General features: G+C 42.5%; 1 protein-coding gene across 1 annotated transcript; it reads right to left on the reverse strand.

Moving 5' to 3' along the window:
- Window positions 1–423: 423 nt before the first annotated feature.
- CHRNB4 (cholinergic receptor nicotinic beta 4 subunit) lies at window positions 424–22,221 on the reverse strand. The gene is made up of 7 exons (XM_003754886.3): window positions 21,931–22,221; window positions 19,324–19,368; window positions 13,865–14,013; window positions 7,963–8,007; window positions 6,814–6,923; window positions 4,856–5,819; window positions 424–1,033 (listed from the first exon to the last, which is right to left on the reverse strand). Exons 1-7 carry the CDS (start codon window positions 21,995–21,997, stop codon window positions 902–904), a joined length of 1,512 nt encoding a protein of 503 aa, XP_003754934.1. The 5' UTR covers window positions 21,998–22,221; the 3' UTR covers window positions 424–901.
- Between the last annotated feature and the right edge of the window lie 254 nt (window positions 22,222–22,475).

Here is a 22,475-nt window from a genome sequence, read left to right on the forward strand (position 1 = left end):
CCTTCTGAATCCTTTGTTCAAAACCCCTAAGCAGTGATTGCCCAGCCTCCTTGGGGAAGCCTTCTATAATGGCAAATTCACTACCTTGTAAGTCATCATCATATTTAGTTTTTGATGTCTTTCTTTGTAAAAAGTTCCTCATAATTAAATGAAATCCTTCAGTACAATGATATTTCTGAAAAGAGCTGGTTGACAATAGCAAAGGGCTGCCTTGTGAAGTAATGAGCTCCCTGTGATTGAAGGTCTTCAAGCTAAATTAAGAAGGCTTCCTTGTAGGGAAGCTGAGAGGCAATTCCCACGGGCTGAAGAACAGCCTAGATCAGCTGATCTCTAAGGTGAATACTGACCCCACAATTCTATCCTAAGATGTCCCCCACCAAAGTAACCAGATTTTATTTACTTCAAAAATAGATGAAAGAAACATTCACTGTTCATATTTTTATTTGGTTTCCATTCATTAGACCCTCAACAAAAGTTTCATTATGTCGTTGTTTGTCACAAGTCAAAGTAGCCTTTGAACAGCATTTGTAAAAACCAGAGGAAGGAAATAGCTTTAATAATTGTTTCTTATAAAACAGTAGGGGGGCAGATCTAGGGTGAGGGAGGGTTAGAAGACATGGTAGGAAGGGGAGCATTCTCAACTTCCTGTCCTTTTGAATTCGTTGAGAGTGGGCAAGTGGCAGAGAGACCCTGAGCACACTCTGTAAGATGCAGACTCTTCATAAATAAAAAGATTCTCTCTCTTTGTCTCTGTCTCTGTCTCTCTGTCTCTCTCTCTCTGTCTGTCTCTCTCTTTCTAGAAACGACATTACTTTCTAAGAGACCCCAGCCCTCACTGAACAAAGAGCCTTTTGATGGACATCTGCAGGGAGATGTGGGGGTAGTGGAATAGTAAAAGACCCTAGGGTGAAGAGTAGTTTTGAAAGAGAGGAGGCAGGAACAAGCCAGCAGTCCCAAGGACACAGACAAAGATGAATATCCAGAGAAAGAGCCTGTCCACTACCATGGCCACGTATTTCCAGTCTTCGATGACCTGGAGAAGAAAGCATGAAATGAAATAGGAGAAAGGGAGAGAAGAGGGTTGGTTAAGAGCATTTAGCAATTTCATAATGAGCAAAACAAGTGTTTTCTTACTAAAACTCTTAAATGTATGTTACTAGCTAATTTATATAAAGTGCTTTGCATTCAGTAAAATACTATGGAAATATCAGTTACTATGATGATAATTAATTATTAGCAGCCTCCATACCGAAAATCAGTGTTGATTTTTAAAATGTAATCTTCTTGCAAGTAGAAGTGGTTTCATTCTTAGTACTTGTACCCCAGTGTCTAGCATAATCCCTGGCATGTGGCGAGTACTTACTTAATCAGCACTTGCCATTTGATAGCATTTCAATTATAAGTTTGGAACCAGAAGCTCTGAGTTCTAGTCTTGGTCCTGGCATTTTATTAATGTATATATTTGGGTAAATCAATGATATAATAAGAACACTAGTTTAGAGCCTGTGATCCTGAGGTCAGACCCTGGTTCTCTTGCTACCTGTGTCATCTTAGGGAATCTATCCCATTCTTTGAACCTCAATTTCCTCATCTGTAACTGAGGGGATAGAATTAAATGATCGACAATGTGCCTTCTGGTTCAAGAAATCTAGAGTCAAACAATCTCTTCTCACTTCTAGAGTGGATGCACACATCTTCCTGACTCCCGAGCTGGTTCTCAGCACTGTGATACGAAACCCCTCAGTTGTTTTATAGGAAATGCTTAATAAATCTCTATTGAATGAATGTAAAAATAGATTGGGGCATAGAAAACATTGCTCTCAGACAGAAAGGTCAGCCTGTGTAAAATAAAACTATTCTGAGTTTTACAAAGAGTCACACTGGTAACCCAAGAGCTCCCCATTGTCTGGGTCCTTCACCCTTTGTAGCAGCTCCCACTCCCATTCATTGAAAATCCCAGAATTAGCCAAGTCCAGCTGGAAGATTTCAGACCTGACTAGTTAATAGTATCCACAGGAATCATAAAACCCTGCCTTCCTTCCAGGGCACCTAGAAATCAGAATGCTCGGTTTACTTTCTAGGTCAATGTTTTAAACAGGAACAGCTGCTATTTCTTATACTCAGACAACCAAACCTACATGCATGTGAATGATCACACAAACACACACATGCCCAAATGCACGCACATGCAGCATCCTGTCTGAATTCCCTTTTTAAATATCTTCCCATTTGGAGATATTCCTGTGCTTACTGATGGAACTGAAGTTTAAATATCTCTTGACTCCCTGAAAACCTTTTCCCCCCTAGTCTTTGGGGGAAGGTTAGCTTAAAATAACAGAATCATAGGTCTGAAGCTGGAAGAGGCAAAGGTTACATAGCCCAACCCTCTAATTTTACAGCTAAGGAAACTGAGGCCTGAAAGGGTTAAATAATAATCACAGTGGCTAGTATTTATATAATTTATATAAATATAATAAAATATAATACATAAATTATATAATTATATATAATAATTATATATAAATTTATATAATATAATATAATTTATATAATTGTAATAAATAATTGTTACATTAATATTTATTAATATTTGTATCTTTGATTAATATTAATAATTGTAATAATACAAATATTATCTTATTTTTAGCCTCACAACAACTCTAAGAGGTGGGTGCTATGATTATCTCCATTTTACAGATAAGAAAATTAAAGCAACAGAAGTTAAATGATTTACTGAAGCTTACATAGTTAGAAAGTGGCTGAGACTAGAGGTATTTCTGACTTCAGACTTAGAGCTCTATTCACTGTATCATCTAATTTAGCTACTTCCAGTGATCTGCCCAAGAATACCCAAGTTGTTTGTTAATGTGGATTTGGATCCACTTCAGAGCTAATGTCTTTTCCATTGCAAACTTCCCACCTTTACCTTCCTAATCACTTAAAATTACAATTAGAAAAGATCTTAGAACATATAAGGTTAGAGCTGAAAAGACCCTTAGAACACTGAATTTGGGAGTCAAGGGAAGCCTTTGAATGTAGAATATCAGGTGAAAAAGGAAAGTTAGGTCACAGAACATAGAAAGTCAGAGCTGAAAAATGGCCTCACAGAACAGAGAATGGCCTTAGAACATAGAATGTCAGAGCTGGGAGGGTCTATAGAACATGGAATGTTGGAACCTCAGTTTCCTTGATAAAATAAAAAAAGATTGAACCATACGAGAAGGTCCCGTCCAGCTCTAAATATTATGATCTATGAACCTCCTTACTTTATAGATGGGAAGACTGAGGTCCAAAGATTGGAAATCATTGGCTCAAAGGTAACCAAATGAGTCAGTGAGAGAGAGGATGGGACTGAGGTCTTCCATCCCTGGTGTTTAAAACTGCCATAGGCATTCTGCAGTTCCCATCTCACAATTGTTGCTACTTTATTTACCCCCAAATAAACAATTTGTCTTGCTGACTTTTGGCCTACTTTCCCCTTCTATCTTTATGCTTCCTAGTCTTGGCCAGTAACGGCTCTTAGTGTCAGAGCTGTAACTAGGATTTGAACGACTAGGTTTCACTTCAAGATGCCAAATTTGAAGGGGGCAAAATGACAGATTTCTCTCAGGCTGCTCCATTCGGCATCCCCCTCTCAAGGAACCACTCTTCTGGGGTCCATGTGTGCTAGCCACTTATTCCTCCATCCTCCCCATGCCCAGCTGAATTTGGCCCATGTGTAAGCATTCCTATTTACAATCTGCCTGGTATTATGTGAACAGACCTGACTAAACTGTGGCAGAGACAGTCTCAGCATCTATAATGTGGAGAACAATGGACCCCTCTGTGCCGTGGACCTGTTTTCAGGAGGCAGCAAATTAGAGCCTGCTGTTGTGTGTTTGGGCTAATTAAGTTTCAAATTAGACCATGGACATCTGGAACAAGTTCCTGTTAATAAGACTTGCTAGGGCTGCCACATCCTTCTCCACACTGAGCTATTTTCAGCTCTCATGAGTTTCTGTTTGACAGCACTGAATTCAAAATGGGTTTTGTGTGTGTGTGTGTGTGTGTGTGTGTGTGTGTGGTGTGTGTGCATACATGCATGTGTGCACACTATATACAGTAGAGATCACAGAAAGGACAATATTGAAGGAAAGAAACACAAACTGGAGTTATTTAGGGAGGCAGGTTGGTACAATGAATGCTGAATTTAGAGTGGGAGGGTCTGGGTTCAAGTCCTCACTCTACTACTAATTGTACCCTGTGCAGCTCATTCCTGTTCTCTGTGCCTCAGTTTTCTTCTCTGTAAGAGGGTTAGACTGGATGCTCTTTCTGGCCTTTCTATCTTTAGTAGATAAGGAAGTGTGAATAACTGAGATCAACAGTGACTTCCTCATCTATAAGAGGATTAGACTGGATGGTCTTTCTGGCCTTTCTACCTCTAGTAGATAAGGTAGTGTGAATAATTGAGATCAACAGTGATTTTAGAAAGATCCAGGAAAGAGAAGAGACAACCACCTTCATCCTCCATTTCTTTTCTTTCTTCAGGTGATTTCACCAGAACATGTATCGAATAATATATAAATAATGATTTGCTGGTAAATATTTAACAACCAGCTTTTTAAATAATTGAATACATAGCATACTTTTGAGTTTCATCTTCATTTTCTCCATCTTATTAAGTCTAAACAATCAAAATAATAAATAAACCCCTAATTTGTATTGTTGGCCAATTTCCAACAGATAAATGTAAACTCTGAGAATTTAACAATGATAAATGTAAACTCTGAGAATTTAACAATCAGATCTTTCAAGGCCATTGAATGGCTCAGCACCCCCACCCTCCATTTCTTCCCCTGGGAGTGAACCAACTTACACATTGGTCGCTATCGTCACTTTTCATGTGGTCTGCTATGAAGCTCACACCATCGATGGCTTCCTGCACTTCTGGCTGGTACCTCTTGGAGGATCTTAGGCGGAAATCCTTCTGGCCCCCAGAACTCTCAGGGCCCCCCGCTGTCCTTGGTGCTGAAGTGGGATTCACAAAATACATGGAATTCTTGTACAGGTCGCCTGTGCTGGCATGCTGGGGGGACTCGGACCTGTTCCTCCGGCGCTGGTCAAACTGGAGCCTGCTGGGGTTATTCTCTGGGCGTTTCATGAACAAGAAAGTGGGCAGCCTCTCAAGGAAAAGTATCTTGACCCAGGGGGCCATCGTGTGCGTGCTGGGAGAGCGGTGGTGCACGTTGAGAACACAGACGCTGGTGACGATAGAGAAGGTCACTAACACCATGGTGAACATGAGATACTTGCCAATGAGGGGGACATCCAGGGAGGTCGGGGGCACGATTTTGGAAATCAGTAAGAGGAACACAGTGAGGGCTAGCAGCACTGAGATGCACAACGTCATCTTCTCCCCACAGTCTGAGGGCAGATAGAACACCAGGATAGCCAGAGATGTGATAAGTACACAGGGAATGATAAGGTTAATGGTATAAAAAAGGGGCTTTCTTTTAATGATAAAATCATAAGTTACATCCACATAGCTGGGGTCCAAGGGGTTGACCGTCCTCCGGCCCGGGAGCTCGATGATGTCCCACTCTCCACTGGGGGTGAAATCATCCATGCTGGCTGTGGGGGTTTTGAGGACCATGTCGATTTCGGTGTGGTCATAGGTCCAGGAGCGGAATTTGAGGGTACAGTTCTGCTGGTCGAAGGGAAAGTGTTTCACTTCAATCTTGCAAGAGCTCTTGTAGATGGCTGGGGGCAACCAGAAAATGCTGCCGTTGGAGGATACCACGGCGTTGGTATACACAGACACTTCATAGGTCCCATCGGCACTGAGGAGAAGGCAGCAGAGGAAAAAGATAAGGAACGGTCATAAAAAGATAAGGGAGGGTCATAAAAAAAGAAGAAAGGGTCATAAAAAAATAAGGGAGAGTCATAAAAGATAAGGGAGGTTCATTCTATTTCCAACAGTCCTTCCCCACTTCTTTCTGTTGGCATTCCCAGTGCCTAGCATCACACCTGGCACACAGCAGGCACCTATTGGTCAATACTGGACAGCTGATTGAGTGCTATTTATTTAATGACTGTGCAGGGTTTTTAGGAAAGAGAACTTCACTCTGAGTTTTGGAACTAGTGGGTCTGTATCCTTTTTCTGCCTCTAATTAGTGTGTCAATTGTGTGATGTAATAGGAACTTAGTGATCATCTCAACCCTTCCATCTAGGTAGCCACTGTTCCATATGATTTTGTAAACTTAAAGTCATAAGTGTGCAGAACTTAAGATGAGTCATTCATGCCCATGATTCAAGTCACCACCACCTACATCTAGTCAGATGCCAGGTCCTGCCAATTCCACCATTTCTCTTGATTCTCTCTCCCTAATTCAGGTCCCTTTCACCTCTCACCTGGGCTATTGCAATGGCCTCCAAATTACTAACACTGCATCTAGCTTCTTCCCTCTGCAATTGGTTCCAATCCAATCCCTTCCTGACCTCAGTTTCCTCAAATTAAGAAGTTGAATTTAAAGGACACTTTACCGAAAAAAAAATTACCTTGTAAGCTGGTGCTTAATGGGAACATCAGCAATTAGAAAGTGAGATGGGACTCATAAGGTGTCACAGCTGAGAGAGACCTCAGAGATGGGAGAGGTCTTAGAACTGAGAATTCTCTGAGCCAGGAAGGGCTTGGGCAGACTGGGAGGCAGTGGTGCCAGTCAGCTCTAGCACAGATGAGCCCCTTGGCATCGAACTGCTCTCATGGGCTCTGGCCAGCCAGTGAATCTGCTCCCTACCCCTGCTTGGGGTTCTGCACTGGCTCTCTCACTCACTTGTTATAAAGCACAATATCTGGTAGCCAGATGCGCTTTGATGGGATTCTGAGGATGTTCACGCCTTCGTACTGGGATGAGTTCCAAGCCAGGCGGTAGTCTGTCCACTCCTGAGGGTGGGGGAGTGGGGAGAGATATGGAATGAATAGTTAGAGTGGGTCAGAATTACAAAATAGTAGAGCTGTAAGGGATCTTACTGTCACCTAGTCTAGGGACTCTACCTTCTTAGCCTCTCTCTTTACCACTTTGGATGAACTCAGTTAATGCTACTTCCTTCCCTGCATCAAAATGCTTTCTTTGGGAACACATCTCCAAAATTATACTAGGATTCAAAGAGAAAGTGTGACTTACCTCTAGGCACTCATTTCATACAAGGCTTCAGAGCACACTGAGGTCTAGTCAGTGAAAGTAACGGTGGAGGCAGCTTTTTCTGCTCTCAAACTGACCTAGATCAGCTTGTTTCCTCATATGTAAAATGTAGAAATTGCACTAGATGGTTTCTCTAAGACTCTCTAAGAGTCTATGAGTTTTATTATTCTTGAAAACCTTTCATGGTACTCTGGGGCAGCCTGGAGAAACCTATGGACCCTTTCTAGAATTTAGAATTTTTAAATGCATCAAATAAAATACTGAAGATTACCCCAGAAATCAATCACAGTGAAATAACTAGGATTTGTTTGAAAAGTTAGCTTGAAAGATAAGAACCCCAACACTAGCTCCATCCCCATCTCATTTACAGATGAACAAACTCTTAAAGACTCAGGGGAAAACATGGTCAATCTGTGTTCTGTTTGGATTATAGATGGAAAATTGAGGCACAGAGAGGGAAAGCTGTGGACCAGCCACCTGCCATGCGAGAGACAGCAGTAATGAGGAAGCTTGGGGAGAAAGAATAAGTCTGGGCAGTGGGATAAGGGAGAAAGGTTGTGGTCTAAAGACCTAAACAGAAAGTTGTATCCAAGTTTAAAACTGGACTTAGAGACTTAAGTTCCTAGGGAGGCAGGTACTGAGACAGAGGCAGAAAGGTCCACAGCTGGGGGAAGGAGCAGAGAGGGAAAGGCACGGACTGGGTCTGTGAGTCTGCCTGCTAGCCATGGGCTCTCCTTGCTGAAGGACACCTTGATATTCATAAGCCCCAGGTCCACTTACCTGTTTCAGCCAGACATTGGTGGTCATGATCTGCTCCCGTTCATTCTAGAGAAGGAAAAGAGCTGTTACCATCCCCATGGCTCATAGGGAACTCTCCTTCCCCAAACTGCCTTGGCTACTTTATCTGTATCAGCACATTGTGCCTTTAAATTCTGCCTTACATCAGGTTTATGTACGTGTGATGTCTTCCCTATTAAACTCCACGAGCTTTTATTTTTCCATCTTTGTGGTCCCAACACAGAAGACAGGGGCTGACATCTAGGATGCTTTTAATAAAATTTGTTGAATTAACTTGACTTAAATTGGATGCATTGGCTAGGAGTTAGCATGGCAAGAACTCTGAGTCTGGAGTCAAAGGACATCTAGCGAATTCTTTACCACTTTGGGTGAACTTGGGTAAATCACTTGACCTGGGTCAGCTTGTTTCTTCCCATGTAAAATATAGAGATTGGACTAAATGGTCGAAAATTCTTACTAGTTCTAAGTCTATCCATCTAGGATCTTATTCTTCTTGGAAACATAAAAGATTCCTTCTTCTTTGTGGTTACAGGGAAAGAAGTTAGCCTCAAGCCAACTTTCAAGGTGGGATGCCCTTCAATATGGTGCAGCAGGAAGAGGGCTGGCTGTATTCCATTGATCCTGGTACTGTCATTTAATCCATCTTACTTCTATAGGTTATTGTTGTTGAATTCTGAACATGATAAGCTATTATGTGCTGGTGAAATATGATACCAGAACTATTGCAGGATTTTAAAACAAATATAATTTATCTGAGTAGAGACAGAAGTTGAGATTTGGAGTAATAAGCTAACCATAATAAGCTAAGGTGGAGTCATTTGAAGAGAGGACCAAAAGTCTGAACCAAGAAAGACAAGAGAAAGGGGAGATAAGGGAAAAGACAGATTTCAGAAGTAAATCATAGAAGTTTGAAGTGGGAAGTGATCAACATTACAGTTGCTATTAAAGAACAAAGTCTAGCTGAGCAGAGGGACAGATTTGAAACAGAGAAACCATTCAGTGGATGAATTAGTTGGATTAAAGCATCATATCCAGTAAGATATTTGTTAAATATAGTGTGGACCAACCAACAGATTAATCATGGAAGATTAGATTTACCAAAGAAGCTATATCATTAAGGAACTTTTATTGATAGTTCCAGAGAAAGAAAAAGGAAATCAAATTGTGAATTGCTCTGAGTACATGGCTCCTAGCACTGTTCTTCAAAATAGTTCCTGACAAATTGGTGATAGTGGGATTGACGTGTATGTGTGGATTATGATTTTTTATTATTTCTTATTTATTATTCATGGGTGTGCTTTAATATACAAGTACTTCTTATATTATCTTCATCGTTATTATTTCTTTTGCTTTATTGTTAAGTATCAATGGTGATGTTTAAAGTCTAAAAGGAATATTAGTATAACTAGCTGGGGTATAAATATGAATGGATAGGTGACTTGCCCAAGATTATCCTGGCAGCTGAGGGCAGGACCAGGAATGAAACCAAGATTCATGGTCCCAAGACTAGGTCTTTTTTCCTCTAGATACATGTGATCTTTATTTCTTAGGATCCTAAAGACCGTCTAGTATGACATCGTCTCTTTACAGATAAAGGAATTGAGATGAATTACTAACTTGGTACTAAAATGGGATTCAAACTCATGACTCTTCCACCATCTCATGCTACTTTCTTTCTTTGAATCAAAATGATTTCTTTGAGAACATATCTCCAAAATTATACTTGGACTCAGAGAGAAAATGTGACTTAACCACAAGGCTTCAGCAGCACACTGAGGTCCAGTAAGAGAAAGTAAAGGTGGAGGCAGCTTTTTCTGCCCTCAAACTCTTCCAGAAACTTGTAGCTGCCCCGAGATGATGGCCAAAGGCCCCGGGCACTGCCCCTGCCCCTGCTGTGAAAGCCTCCCTTAGCCAATCAGGCCATGACAGGGTTCTGTCCCTGAGCCAAACAGGCCTTAAGCCGAGGCCCTCAGCTTAGAAGCAGGGAGTCCAGACCAGCCCTGACTGATCAAACTCTGATAAGAATTAATGGATTCAGAGACTAGGAATTAGCTGAGAGGGCAGCCAACTGCTTGACTGATTGACTCAATTCACTGCCCTTTTGGCGATCTGTGATGTGTCCCTGAGCCTTCTGAGACTCACTGATAGAGAGGCAGGAGACGTGCTCTTTCGCCCCAGATAGCTGTCCAGAACTGCCCAGAATCCTAAGCTATGGCAGTCTGTTGCCTGCCCCTGTGTTCCGGGCCACCCGGAACAGTCTGAAACAAGGAACACATCCAGCAAGGAGTTTAGAATTCATCTTAGTTCATCCCTTTTATTTTCTGAAGGAGCATGAAATCAGTATTCAGTTAGATAGCATCTAACATTTTAAAAGCTCTTTAAAGCTTATGAGGCAACTGGGTGATGAGTAAGTCTTGAATTCAAATCCAGACTCAGATACTTACTAGCTGTGTGACACTGGGGACAAGTCATTTAAGTCATCTGCTTGCCTCAGTTTCCTCATCTATAAAATGGGGAGACACTGGAGAAGGAAATGGCAAACCACTCCAAGAAAACCCCAAATGGAGTCATTAAGAATTGGACATGACTAAAATGACTAAACAACAACATTAAGGCTCGCAGAGAAGACTTTTCTCTCTTTTATTTCACTTAACCCTTTTGGCATTAACAAAAAGAACTATTGTCAGCACAGAGTTTTAAGTTTTGCAAAGCATTAGGTATAATTATATCGTTTGGTCCTTACAACAACCTAGTGAGCTAGGTGCTCTGATTATTCCCATTTTATAGAGGAGGAAACTGAGGCTCAGACCACCCCAGCTGAGTTGGCTTCCTGACTCCAAGTGCAATGTTCTGTCCACTACGCAGACCACCTACCTGTCTCAAGTGGAGCACAAGCTCTTCCTAATCTCCCCGGTTGTTAGTGCCTCCCCTTACCAAAGCCAAGGACCACCTTCCACTTTGGTCTATGATCCCTAGCACCTTCCAGGGGCCTGGAATAAAGTTGACATCTTATACATACTTGTATTAAGTGATTTGCCCAAACCCTAGTCAATCCACCTCAGTTTACACTCTCAGGGAGGTGAACTAGATGCTCTCAGAAGTCTCTTCTACCTCCAAAGGAGGCTCCTGTTATCTCATCATTTCCTTGTGTTCTAGGGAAAGTCATGGGCTCATGTTCTCTATCTCTTCCACCATCCTAGACTACCTCCCTTACTCGTGTTAAAACAATTTCTTGGGGAATATGTCTTCAAATTATAATAGGACTCCAAGAGAAAATGGGACTCACCATCCAAGTGTTCACTTGACACACAAGGGTGCATACATGCAGAGAGCTGCCCCAAATCTTAAGATCAATGGATGCCAACTTGGGCAGTGAGGATTAGGCCATCACTCCAACAATAGCTGCATCCTTGATCACTCTTCCCTATTTTCTCTGGCATGTTACAATCAGATTTCTAAGATCCTAGGAAGCCATGGATGAATATCACTGCTGTAGGATCAGTTAGATCAGGGTTCCTTCACTTGGGGTCCATGGATAGATTTTGGGGGGGTCTGTGAACTTGGATAAAAAAAACCAGAACTTTATTTCAATATAATTGGATTCTTTTGTAATTCTATGTATTTTATTTTGTGCATCGAAAAACCACATTTTGGGAAGGCGTCTATAGATTACATCAGACTGCCCAAGAGTCCAGAACATAAGAAAGGTGAAGGAACTTTGGGATAGAAAGTTTTGCATAGTGGTTAGAGCACAGTGGCTTGGAGGTCCCTTTCAAATATTTGATCATCTGTGTGATCATTAGCAAGCAATTAACTTTTCTAAGCCTGTGACCTTGTTTGAAAAATAGAAATAATAACATCTCTTCTTAACAAGATTTTTTTTATGAAGAGAACATTTGGTAAATGGCTGGGGAAAGACAAGGGCATTGCTACACTGTGGGTGGTGCTGTACAAATTGGTGCAATTATTCTGGAAAGCAATTTGCGATGAAAAAAGGGACTAAAATGTCAATCCCCTTTGACCCAGAGATTCCACCTGGTGAGTAGACATAGAGCTGGAGGTCATTGACAAAAAGAAAGGTATCATAGACACCAAAATATTTATAGTGCTATATTTTTTGAGGTAGCAAAGAACTCGGGAAAAAGTAGATGTCAATCAACTGGGGAAGGACTAAACAAATTATGGTCCACTGGTGTAATGGAGTATCCCTATGCTGTAAGAAATGATGTGTGATAAATACAGAAAAACGTGGAAAGATCTATATGAACTGATACATAATAAAGAAGGCAGAATGAAGAAAACAATTTACCCAGTGGAAATGGAAATAACAAACACATACAGAAAATCAACAGCGCATGTAACAAAATTATTAAGATCAAATGGCGGGGCAGTGAGGTGGTGCAGTGGATGGAGTACCAGTTCTGAAGTCAGGAGGACCTGAGTTCAAATGTGATCTCAGACACTTAACACTTCTTGTGCAACCCTGGACAAGTCACTTAACCCCCAACTGCCTCAGCCGCAAACAAACAGATCAAATGGGACTTAATGAAAAAATATGAGAAGATGTTTCTTTAAGAGAACATTGGATTCAGTAATAGCAATATTATAAGGAGAATCAGCTGTGAAAGACTTGTCTACTCTGATCAATGCAATCATCCCTAACAATTCCAAAGGACATGTGTTAAAAGATGCTCTCTACTGATGAGCTTTGACTGCACATTGAAGCATATTTTTCCACTTTATTTTTCTTGCCTTTTTTTTGCAACATGGCTAATGTAAAAATGTTTTGCATGACTTCATACATAATGAATATCAAATTTCTTGACTTTTCAATAGGTGGGTGAAAGGTGGAAGGAGAAAAAGAATTTAGAAATGAAAATTTAAAAAATAAAATAATAATAATAAAAAAGACATCTCTCCTCCTTCATACTTTTGTAGAAGAGGGCATTTTTAGTAGGTGTAGAACATTGTGCATGTCAGGTTTTTTCCTATAGGTTGATTGATTTTGTGAAACTTATTTTTCCTTCTTTCTGTTTTTAAACAAATATTTTGTTACAAGAGATGGTTCTCTGGGAGTGGGGAGGAGAATGGATATCTAAGGAAATGTAAGCAGTGTAAAAACTCAAGATGTCAATAACATCTACTGAAAATTTAAAAAGGGGAAAAGAACTATACAAATTAGTGTTATTATTTATTAGATCAATCATAACACCATTGTCAACCAGTCAGTGAATATTTATGAAGTACTTATTATGTGCCAGGGACCATGCTTACTAAGCACTGAACAGAGAACATGAATATACATCAGAGATAAAGCAAGTCAAGGCCATTTAGTGCATATGGCAGCATTTGGATCCCCAAAGACTTTCTATTTTGAGTGGGTCAGGAAAACCTCCCGATCTACTTTCTAGCTAGTGCAACTAGGACCTCATGACTTCCGTGTGGCCTGAGAGTATCTTGTGACAGAGTTGCCAGGGGTCCCAAGACAGGAGATTCTGGTCTTTGAGAGCCTCCTTTCACAGATTCAATTTGCTATACGCCTGAAGTAACGCGTCTGAGATCAGTACTTTATGTGCCAATGACTACCCTGAGAATCTTCTCACTTCTCATTTTGCAGATGGAAAAAGAATCTAAAATCCAAACAGTTGGATTGATTTTCTGAAGCTCTTACAGCTAATTGAGTACCATGTCTTAGACTAGATCGCCCAATATGTACTCCATACACTTTCCAGGTGTAGGAACTCTAGGGAATTCCTGAAAGCCTCCTTTGCTTGGATATAAGACCTATTTTAGAGGGTTTAAATTCTGCCTACCTCCATCCCTGGCTACGAAATGCTCCTCGCCTCAGCTGACACAAAGACATGAGGGTCTTTCAGAAACTTACCACACTTATGAGCTGGGCTAGGATCACTTGCAGCTTGATAGATACCAACTGGGAAAAGTTGGCAGCTGGACGAATTAAGTTATTGTACCTAGTCTTGTTCAGAAGAAAGTCCATTAGCTTCTCTTCTGCATTGGCCATTTTGCAGTTCCCTAGAAAACAGTATACAGTTTCATCACAACGTAGATTGGGCCTGCGATCAAAATGTCTCGTACATGATCAATTCTGGTGGACATGGCTCTCTTCAACAATGAGATGATTCAAATCACTTCCAATTGTTCAGTGATGAAGAGAACCAGCTATACCCAGAGAGAGGACTATGGGAAATGAGTGTAGACCATAACATAGCATTTCCACTCTTTGTTATTGTTGCTTGCATTTTTGTTTTCCTTCTGGGGGGTTTCTTTCTTTCTAGGTCCGATTTTTCCTGGGCAGCAAGATAAGTATAAATATGTATACATATATTGGATTTAACATATACTTTAACATATTTAACATGTATAGGACTACCTGCCATCGAGGGATGGGGGTGGAGGGAAGGAGGGGAAAAGTGGGAACAGAAGTGAGTACAAGGGTCAATGTTGAAAAATTATCCATGCATGTTTTGTAAATAAAAAGCTATAATAAAAAAAAGAAAAAATGTCTCGTTCTTCTCTAGAACTTTAAAATGCAAACTTTATATTCTTATTTCATCCTCATGGTGCTCCTGTGAGGAAGGTACAATTATAATTTCCATGTTATAGAACAGAAAATGGAAGCTCAGAAATTCCTAGTCAGTGGAGTCTTAACACCAAGTGCTCTTCTCTTCTGCTAAGTCCAGGATTTCCTCTTTACCCAGTGAGCTTCTGGAAAGCATGGCTTGTTTTTGAACAGAATCCCCATTCCCTAGAAAGCACTCATAATCAATAAGTATTAAATTAACATAGTTGGTTATGTGGAAAGGCTTATCCTAGATACTAAGACTTCTGAGGAAGGATCCTTAGAAGGAGAGTCTATCTCTAGGAGCCAACACCTAGCAGGACTTGCTCAAATCAAATTCACTTGTCATTGTGATGGTGAGGGTGAGAACAACTTCTCTGAAGGAGAGATCTGCAGCCTTGGAACATAAGGCCCTATGAGAGGAAAGATCTCAGGTTTGAGACATCACTACTGAAGAATCTACCCACAGGATAGGGGTAAAAATAGGAAGCAAACAGCCATCTATTAGTTTACTGTTTTGGCTAATTATTTTTGTTTTTATAGTTTATTTTATTTTTTCTCAATATTATTTTATTTTTCAATTACATGTAAAGTAGCTTTCAACATTCATTTTTGTAAAATTTTGAATTCCAATTTTTCTCTCCCTCCCTTCCTTCTTTACCTTCCCCCTCTCAAAGACAACAAACAATCTGATATAGGTTATACATGTACAATCATTTTAAGCATTCCCATGCTATTAACTGATTGTTCTTGCTCAATTCAATAGTTTCTATTTGCTGAAGGAGTAGCAGTCCTGTTAGCATGCTAACCAAAACACTCCAGTTCAGTGAGAGTTCTCTTCCTTTCCCATCCTTTTTCCAACTCGCTGCCTATTTAGAACAGATATAATATTTATCAACTCTTGAAGAAATCTTCCAAGTGTTTCCTTATACTTGATGTCTCCATTCCTGATCAACTGACCTGAATAGAGGAGCCCTTGAGTCAGCCCCAGTGCCTGGAGGTTCTGCAGACTGTGTGCAGAACACCAGGCCCCCCTTGCCCTTAGAAGGCCAAGCCTCTGGTACTGCTGCAGGATGGAGGGGCTGGGATTGTCCCATGGGTGGGCAGACCACACAAAGAAGGAAGAACAATGGATATGGAATCAGAAGACCTGAGTCTGTGTGAACTCTACCTATAAAATTAAGGACTTTGGACTAGATCATTTTTTAAGAGTTTTTTTCAGCTCGAAGACTTGTGATGCCAAAAAGCCTTCCTGGGATTTTCCCACTGCTCAGATGGCACTAGCTAGGGTAGACATCCAACTGCAGTCCTTCTGGGAGGCTGGAGAACTACCAAAGCCCGCCATATCCTCCATCCCTGGAAGGTTCTCCAGGCTGTCAGACCTCATTTGCCATCTGCCCTGCTGCTCTGCTCTTCAGACCCTTGGGCACTGCCGAGGCACCCTGATGCCCCCCTGGCTTTTGGCATCTGAACCAGTAATTTCCATTTGCCTGCATGTAAATCTTGCTACATGTTATCTCCCCAGTTCAAATACGAAGTCTCTGAGAGAAGCTTGTTTTTACTATTTGTTTCTTCAATGCTTATCGGAGTTCTTGATACACAATAAGCACTTAAAATGCTTTTGTATTCATCAGAAGATAGATAGATAGAAATTTAGAGGGATGGATAGATGGGTATAGAGATGGATAGATAGCTGGATGAATGGATAAATGATAGATACATAGAAATATAGATGGATGGATAGATGGGTAAATAGATGGACAAATAGCTGGATGAATGGATAGATAAATAGATACATAGAGATATAGTGGATAGATAGATGGATAAATAGATGGATAGATATCTGCATGTATAGATATAGATAAGTAGCTAGCTAGCTAGTAGCTATCCAGCTAGCTGAATGGATAGGTAGATAGTACATAGAGATATAAATGGATGAATAGATGGGTAAATATATGGATAGATAGCTGAATGAATGGATAGAAAAGCAGACAAACATAGATAGAGGGATGATGGGTAGATTGATGGATAGATGATTGGTAGGTAGATAGCTGGAGAGATAGCTGGAGAGATAGCTGGATAGATGGCTAGATAGAGATGGGTAGATGAAGATAGCTATTCTAGCTAGCTTGCTAGCTAGACAGGAGAGAGAGAGGTGGATGTATAGATAGATAAATACATGTGTGGCTAAATAGAGATTTATGGATTCATGGAAACAGATGGACAGACAGACAGACATAGCTAGTTAGATGTCTAGAGAGAGACATGGATGGACAGATGGATGGATGGCTAGAGACAAATAGATGGAAGTAGATTATATATAGATAATCAATTTATCCTTTATGGCAGTCACTATGGTAAGTGCTGGTAATACAAATACAAGTCAGAAAGGAACTTACCTATCCTTAAAGGATAGATAATAGACAGCTCCTTAAAGGAGCCTACATTTTAATGAGGGAAGACAACATCTGAAAGAAAATTGAAAGGTAGGGGAAGAACACCCACATGAGAGTAAGGCTGCTGAGAGGAGGTCAAAAAGCCAAGAGAATGAGACGTGGGGCCAGGAGAGAAGAGAACATAGCGGGAGTTCCTCATGAAATGGTCATCCTGGCCAAGGACTTACCTCAGAAGAGAAGCCCAGAGTGGAGGCATAAACTCTTAGAGGGCAGAGATCCCCTAGCACCTAAAGAGACTCTTGTGTCTAACTGTTAGCAGTCAAAAAGTGATGAATTGAATGGGATGGGCTTCTATGGTCCTTTCTAATTGCAAAATTCTGTGATCCTATGACCAAGTGGGGTAGAATGAAAAGATGCCTCTTGGAGTTCTGTGCTGTGAATGGCTCATCACTGTCTGCTTTCTGATCTCTCCCTGTGTCCTCCCCGGACTCCCTTTCCCCAGCCCTTAGCCACCATCCTCCTACCCCACTTTTCTCTTCTCCAGAGGACACAGAGGCAGGTTCCTTCATTGCCTAGAGCTTATGGCAGAGACTTGACTTGGACTGAAGTAGAACAGGTGGCTTTGACTCAAAGGATCCTCTCTAACAACACGGCTTGGAACTCTCTGTGGCAGCCCTAGGGAAGGACCATTCTCCTCTCCAAAAGCATTTGAATCCTCTGACCCATCTCTCTTTTTGTTTTCGTTACTTGTGTAATATTCCTGTGGGATGACCCTGGGGTGGAGCCCAGGGAAAGTCAGGGAGAACATTAGCCAACTAGGGCTGAGTAGCCCAAACTGCTGCATCACTGCTGTCCTGTGGTCAAGAGAAACTTCGCTTGGAGTCTGGGACTATTTGTAGGGTTGGGATAATAGTAACAACTCCAAAGTGCTTCCTTTGCTGGGGTGTAGTGAAACTCAAAGCCGAAGAGGCGTAACAAAGCATTTTGCCAACTTTAAATCCCTGTATAAATATCAGTTTTTATTAATGTGTGTAAAGTGCTCTGTAGACCTCAAAGCTCTATGTAAATGCCAGAGATTATTATTATCTACACTCCAAGCTCATGGGGGTCTAATTTCCCATCTGAAGGCACCTTTCCATGCATGTCAGGCCATGATCCTTGCAAGATCTCAGCAGAACCTTGTAGGGATAAGAATTTAAGGGGGATAGGTGGGTCCCCTCTTCTCTCCCCAGGTTTTCTAGAGGTAAATTTGAAAAATGGGACCTTCTGAATGAGGGGGAGGAAAAGTTCATGGGTTCCTATAGCTCCTAATGCAGTGCTTGACATTTTATAAGTTCTGTTTTTTTTACTTTGTAAGTTCTTAAGGTACATTTGTTGAAATGAATGCTTACGAATGGGTGACACTCTAAGTTGATAAAGTGAAGAACATCCTCTCAGAGACTTAGAGCTAGAAGAGGCTCATTTTTCCTCATTTTTTCTCTCATTTTTCAGGGGAAGAAACTGAATTTCAAGTATAGACAGTGCCTTATCCAGAACTGGAATCTGAAAGCAGGTTCTCTGACTATAAACCCAGTACTCTTTTCTAGATATTCCAGGTTTGGTTAATAAAAACAATTATAATGAATGTAGTTATAATGACTAACACTTACATAGCACCTTCAGGCTTTACATACATCATCTCTACATCACGCTCACAACAATTTCATTGCCAGTTTCAGTGGGCTGTTGGCGGAGTCAGCCAGACTGAGCCTTCTAAGGGGGGTTGAGAGGACCCCCGAAACCCCCAAAGGGATTGAGTTTGCCCCTCACTGGTCTGATCCATATAAAGAAACCACTAGATGTCAGTAGTAGCTAAAAAGAACTTGGCGGTTGTGGTTTAAAGTACCTGGCAGGGCACCTTTGCTGTTAATCATTGATTAATCTCGGTTTCCCCTTTCATTTCCTAGAACGAGACCCCCTATGGCCACTTTAAATGACCTTGGCCTTATATCCTCCCTAGATGAGGCAGCCAAGGCCCTCAGAGCCTTGCTCCAGGAGTCAGAGCACCTGGGTCTACAACTCGACTCTTTGATGCCTTAAAAATCACTTAATTTCCTCAGGACTCAGTTTCCTCATCTGTAAAATGGGGTGAGCTAGATGCTCCGATTTCTTTTCCCTGTCTGAAAGCAAGTTGACCCTGGATCCAAGATCTTCTGCCCTGACTGACAAGGACAGTATTCTTCTTACTGGAGCTGCTTGACCCTCTGTGGTCCGAGGCCACAGGTCCAGCACCCTCTGTACCCTTTTCCTTCCCCCCTCCACCTATGCAGTCAGGAGGAGGCCTTTAAGTGCAAACCAACGTTTTCCTCACTCCCCCACCAGGCTTACCTGTCTCATTCCAGAGCCTGGATTTAGCACTGCACATATTCCTCTCTGAAAAAAAAGAAGCAATAACTTCTTTTGAGACAGTAATAATAACAGTACTTTAAGGCTCACAGAGTGAGGTAGGAACACTGATGTGTAACCCCCTTTTAAAGGGAAAAGAAACTGAGTCAGGGAGAGAGGTGAAGGGAATTCCCCAAGATGCCACAGAGATGGGCAGGCCATTAAACTGTCTAAAAGAGAGAAGCTCAGAGCCAGAAGCAACCTTAGAACGCAGAGCAAAATGTCTGAGCTGGAAAGGACATTAGAACACCGGCCATTGTGTGTCAGAACTGGAAGGGAGCTTAGAACGCAGAACAGGGATTCTGGAGTGGAGGAAGGGCCTTAGAACCGAGAACAGAAATGTCCAAGCTGGAGTTACCTGGTTTGCATCCCTTGTATGATGGAGAAGGAAGCGATTTTCTCATAGCCAGTTACATTTTCAGCCAAGACTGGGGGAGTTCTGATGAAGTCTTGATGGGACTCTAATTTCAGCCCACCCCTTCCATCCCCATCCTTGAATGGCCCAAGAGACAAACGAGCCTTACTTTCGTGGATTTCTCCATGAGCTGTTTCTCCGGAGAGCGGAAGGACGGCTCTCCTGTTTGAGGGCCCTCCCAACTCTGACCTCCTCAGTTCTGAACGCCCAACCTCTCCAAGTTCCAGCCTTGGAGCGGAGGTGCTTCCCCAAAGGCTTTCCATTAAGTGATTCTGTCAGCAGACAATTCATGGGAAAGCAGAGCTTTGCAGCTCTGGGATAAAGGGTCAATTTTCGATTTCCTTTGACCAGTGTCTACCTCAGGATGCCATCTGTGCTTGATCCATGACTGGACAGAGGAAAAGTAAAGGAATCAAGCTCTGACCAGAAACGTTTGTCAGGGTATTTCCTCCCCCCAATATCTAAAACACTCACTGGGAGAGATGGAGGAAAAGAGGGAAGGAGGGAGGGGAACTGTGGGTGTGGGAAGAGATCATCTATTGCAGCCCCTGTGAGCTCAGCTCACTTGTGTGTTCTCTAAGGAGACAGTGATCAGGGGTGATCATGGAGGAGAGAGCCCCGGGCACCCTGAAACCTGACCTCCCTTCTGCATCTCACACTTACTCGCTCAAGACTGAGGCACTTCTCCTGATTTCCTTTTCTGTCCAGTAGAGAAAGTGACAGTTTTTATTTACCTCATAGAGTTGAGTGGAGAAAGTTCTTTGTGAACCTTAAAGCACTTAAGAAATAGAAGCTTTTTGATTTCACAAACCTCAGCTGTAAGATTTACTAGCTGTGTGACCCTGAGCAAGTCTCCTTACTCTGAGCTTCATAATTCCTGGCATGTAGAAAGCCACCAACAAATCAGATCTTTTTCTCTATCTCTTTCTCTTCATCTCTGTCTCCCTCTGTCCCTCATTCTCTCTGTCTCTGTTGTCTGTCTCTGCCTCTCTCTGTCTGTTTCTTCCTCTCCTCCCTCTTTTATCTCTTTTTTCCTCTCTCTTTTCCTCTTTCTCTTCTGTTTCTGTCTGTTTGTCTCTGTCTCTGTTTCTTCCTCTCCAGCTCTCTCTTTTACTTCTCTTTCTTTTCTCCCTCCTTCCATCTTTCTCTCCATCTCTGTGTCTGTCTCTGTTTCTTCCTCTCTTTCTCCCTCTTTTTTCCCTCCCTCCATCTTTCTCCCACCTCCTTTTTCTTTCTCTCTCTTTCTCTCCTCTCTCCCTTCCTCCCTCTCTGTTCTCTATCCTATCTCCCTTCCATTCTCTCTCTTTCTCTGTCTCACTCTCTCTTTTATAAAATAATGATCTCATAGAATCACTGTCATAAAAGTGACTTTATAAACACCACAGCATGGGATTATGAGTTGCTATTATCATTACCCAGCGTATCTGGTGATATTGTGGAGAAAGTGCTGAAATCAGGATGACCTGGATTCTAATCCTGCCTCGGGCACTTAGTTGCTATGTGAGCTTTGAGCAAATTGCTTCCTCTATCTCAGCCTCAGTTTCCTCATCTCTAAAATGGGAATAATAATAGCATTTTTCTCACAGGACTGCTGAGAAGATCAAACAAGATAATGTTTGTAAAGTCCTTTATAAACCTTAAAGTGCTATATAAATGTGAACTCTTATTATTTTTATTATGAACATTTTATTAGTATATCATTACTATAAATATCATTAAGCTATAGAATATATTGTAATATTATTATTATTATCATCCAAGGCGGAAAGAGCACCCCGGAGCCAGCATATATCCCCTCCCCCCATCCCTGAGGTTGGTCTCTCCGGGAGTTTCTCCCGAGCTTTGCCTCAGGTCTAGTGGCACTGCCTCTCCTGAGTTATGGACTCCTGGCCACTCAGTGGCTCCCTCCTCCCCAGTGTCCCCCTTCTGCTCTGTCCCTCCCCCGCTCCCCCTTCCTTCCAGGTTCTGGATGACTGTCCCAGCGAGTGTTGGAGAATGCCCAGCTGCCATTCACCTTGACTCGGCTCCCAGAGGGAGCTGGCACCTGGAGCTCAAAGTTCCTCCCAAGTGGCTGGAACCGGCTCTGTGAGGCTCCCCTGCGCGCAGGTGGGCGCAGTCCCCCGAAAGTGACTCACCGTTGCAGAAGAGGGAAGCCCCAGTGAGGAGGAGGAGGAGGAGGAGGAGGGTGGGTGCCTTCCTCATGGCAGGGAGCAGGGCTGACGGGCCGCTCCCGGGGCTGCTCCCTGGGACAGACCGCTGGAGCGGAGGTGGCTTCCCAGGCTCGGGGTGCGCTCTCTCCCTGAGCCTGGGAGGGACGGGCTCGGCAGCTCCCCCAAAGCCGGCGGGCGGTAGGACACAGCTGAGTGGGCCGGCCGGCCGGCAGAAGCCCAGCTGGCAGGAGAGCTCTGACCCCTCCCTCTTTTAGAAAGACGGGGCGGAGGAGAGCTTCGGCTGCCCAGGGGAGCCTCGGGGATGCGTGAAATGAAGCAGAGAGACAGTGTGGAGGGAGGACGGGCAGGACGGGCCCAGGGATGATTCATTCCATTAGAGGCCTCCCAGGGCTTTGTCCAGCACCGGAGGGGTTGGGGGGAGGTCGGGGGGAGGGGCGAGGATGGAGGGGACCCCAGCCATCAGGGGCTCTGAGCCCTATCCCAGCCCTCTTGGCCCCTTGAAGGCCCCA

This window comes from Sarcophilus harrisii, chromosome 2 (assembly GCF_902635505.1).
Source record: "Sarcophilus harrisii chromosome 2, mSarHar1.11, whole genome shotgun sequence".
NCBI lineage: Eukaryota > Metazoa > Chordata > Mammalia > Dasyuromorphia > Dasyuridae > Sarcophilus > Sarcophilus harrisii.

Coding starts and splice junctions, on each gene's coding strand:
- CHRNB4 (XM_003754886.3), bottom strand. CDS start 21,997: ATGAGGAAGGCACCCACCCTCCTCCTCCTCCTCCTCCTCCTCACTGGG. Junction 8,008..13,864: donor TAGCCCAGCTCATAAGTGTG/GTAAGTTTCTGA, acceptor TTCCTTCTCTAG/AATGAACGGGAGCAGATCAT. Junction 5,820..6,813: donor GATATTGTGCTTTATAACAA/GTGAGTGAGAGA, acceptor CCTTCTCCTCAG/TGCCGATGGGACCTATGAAG.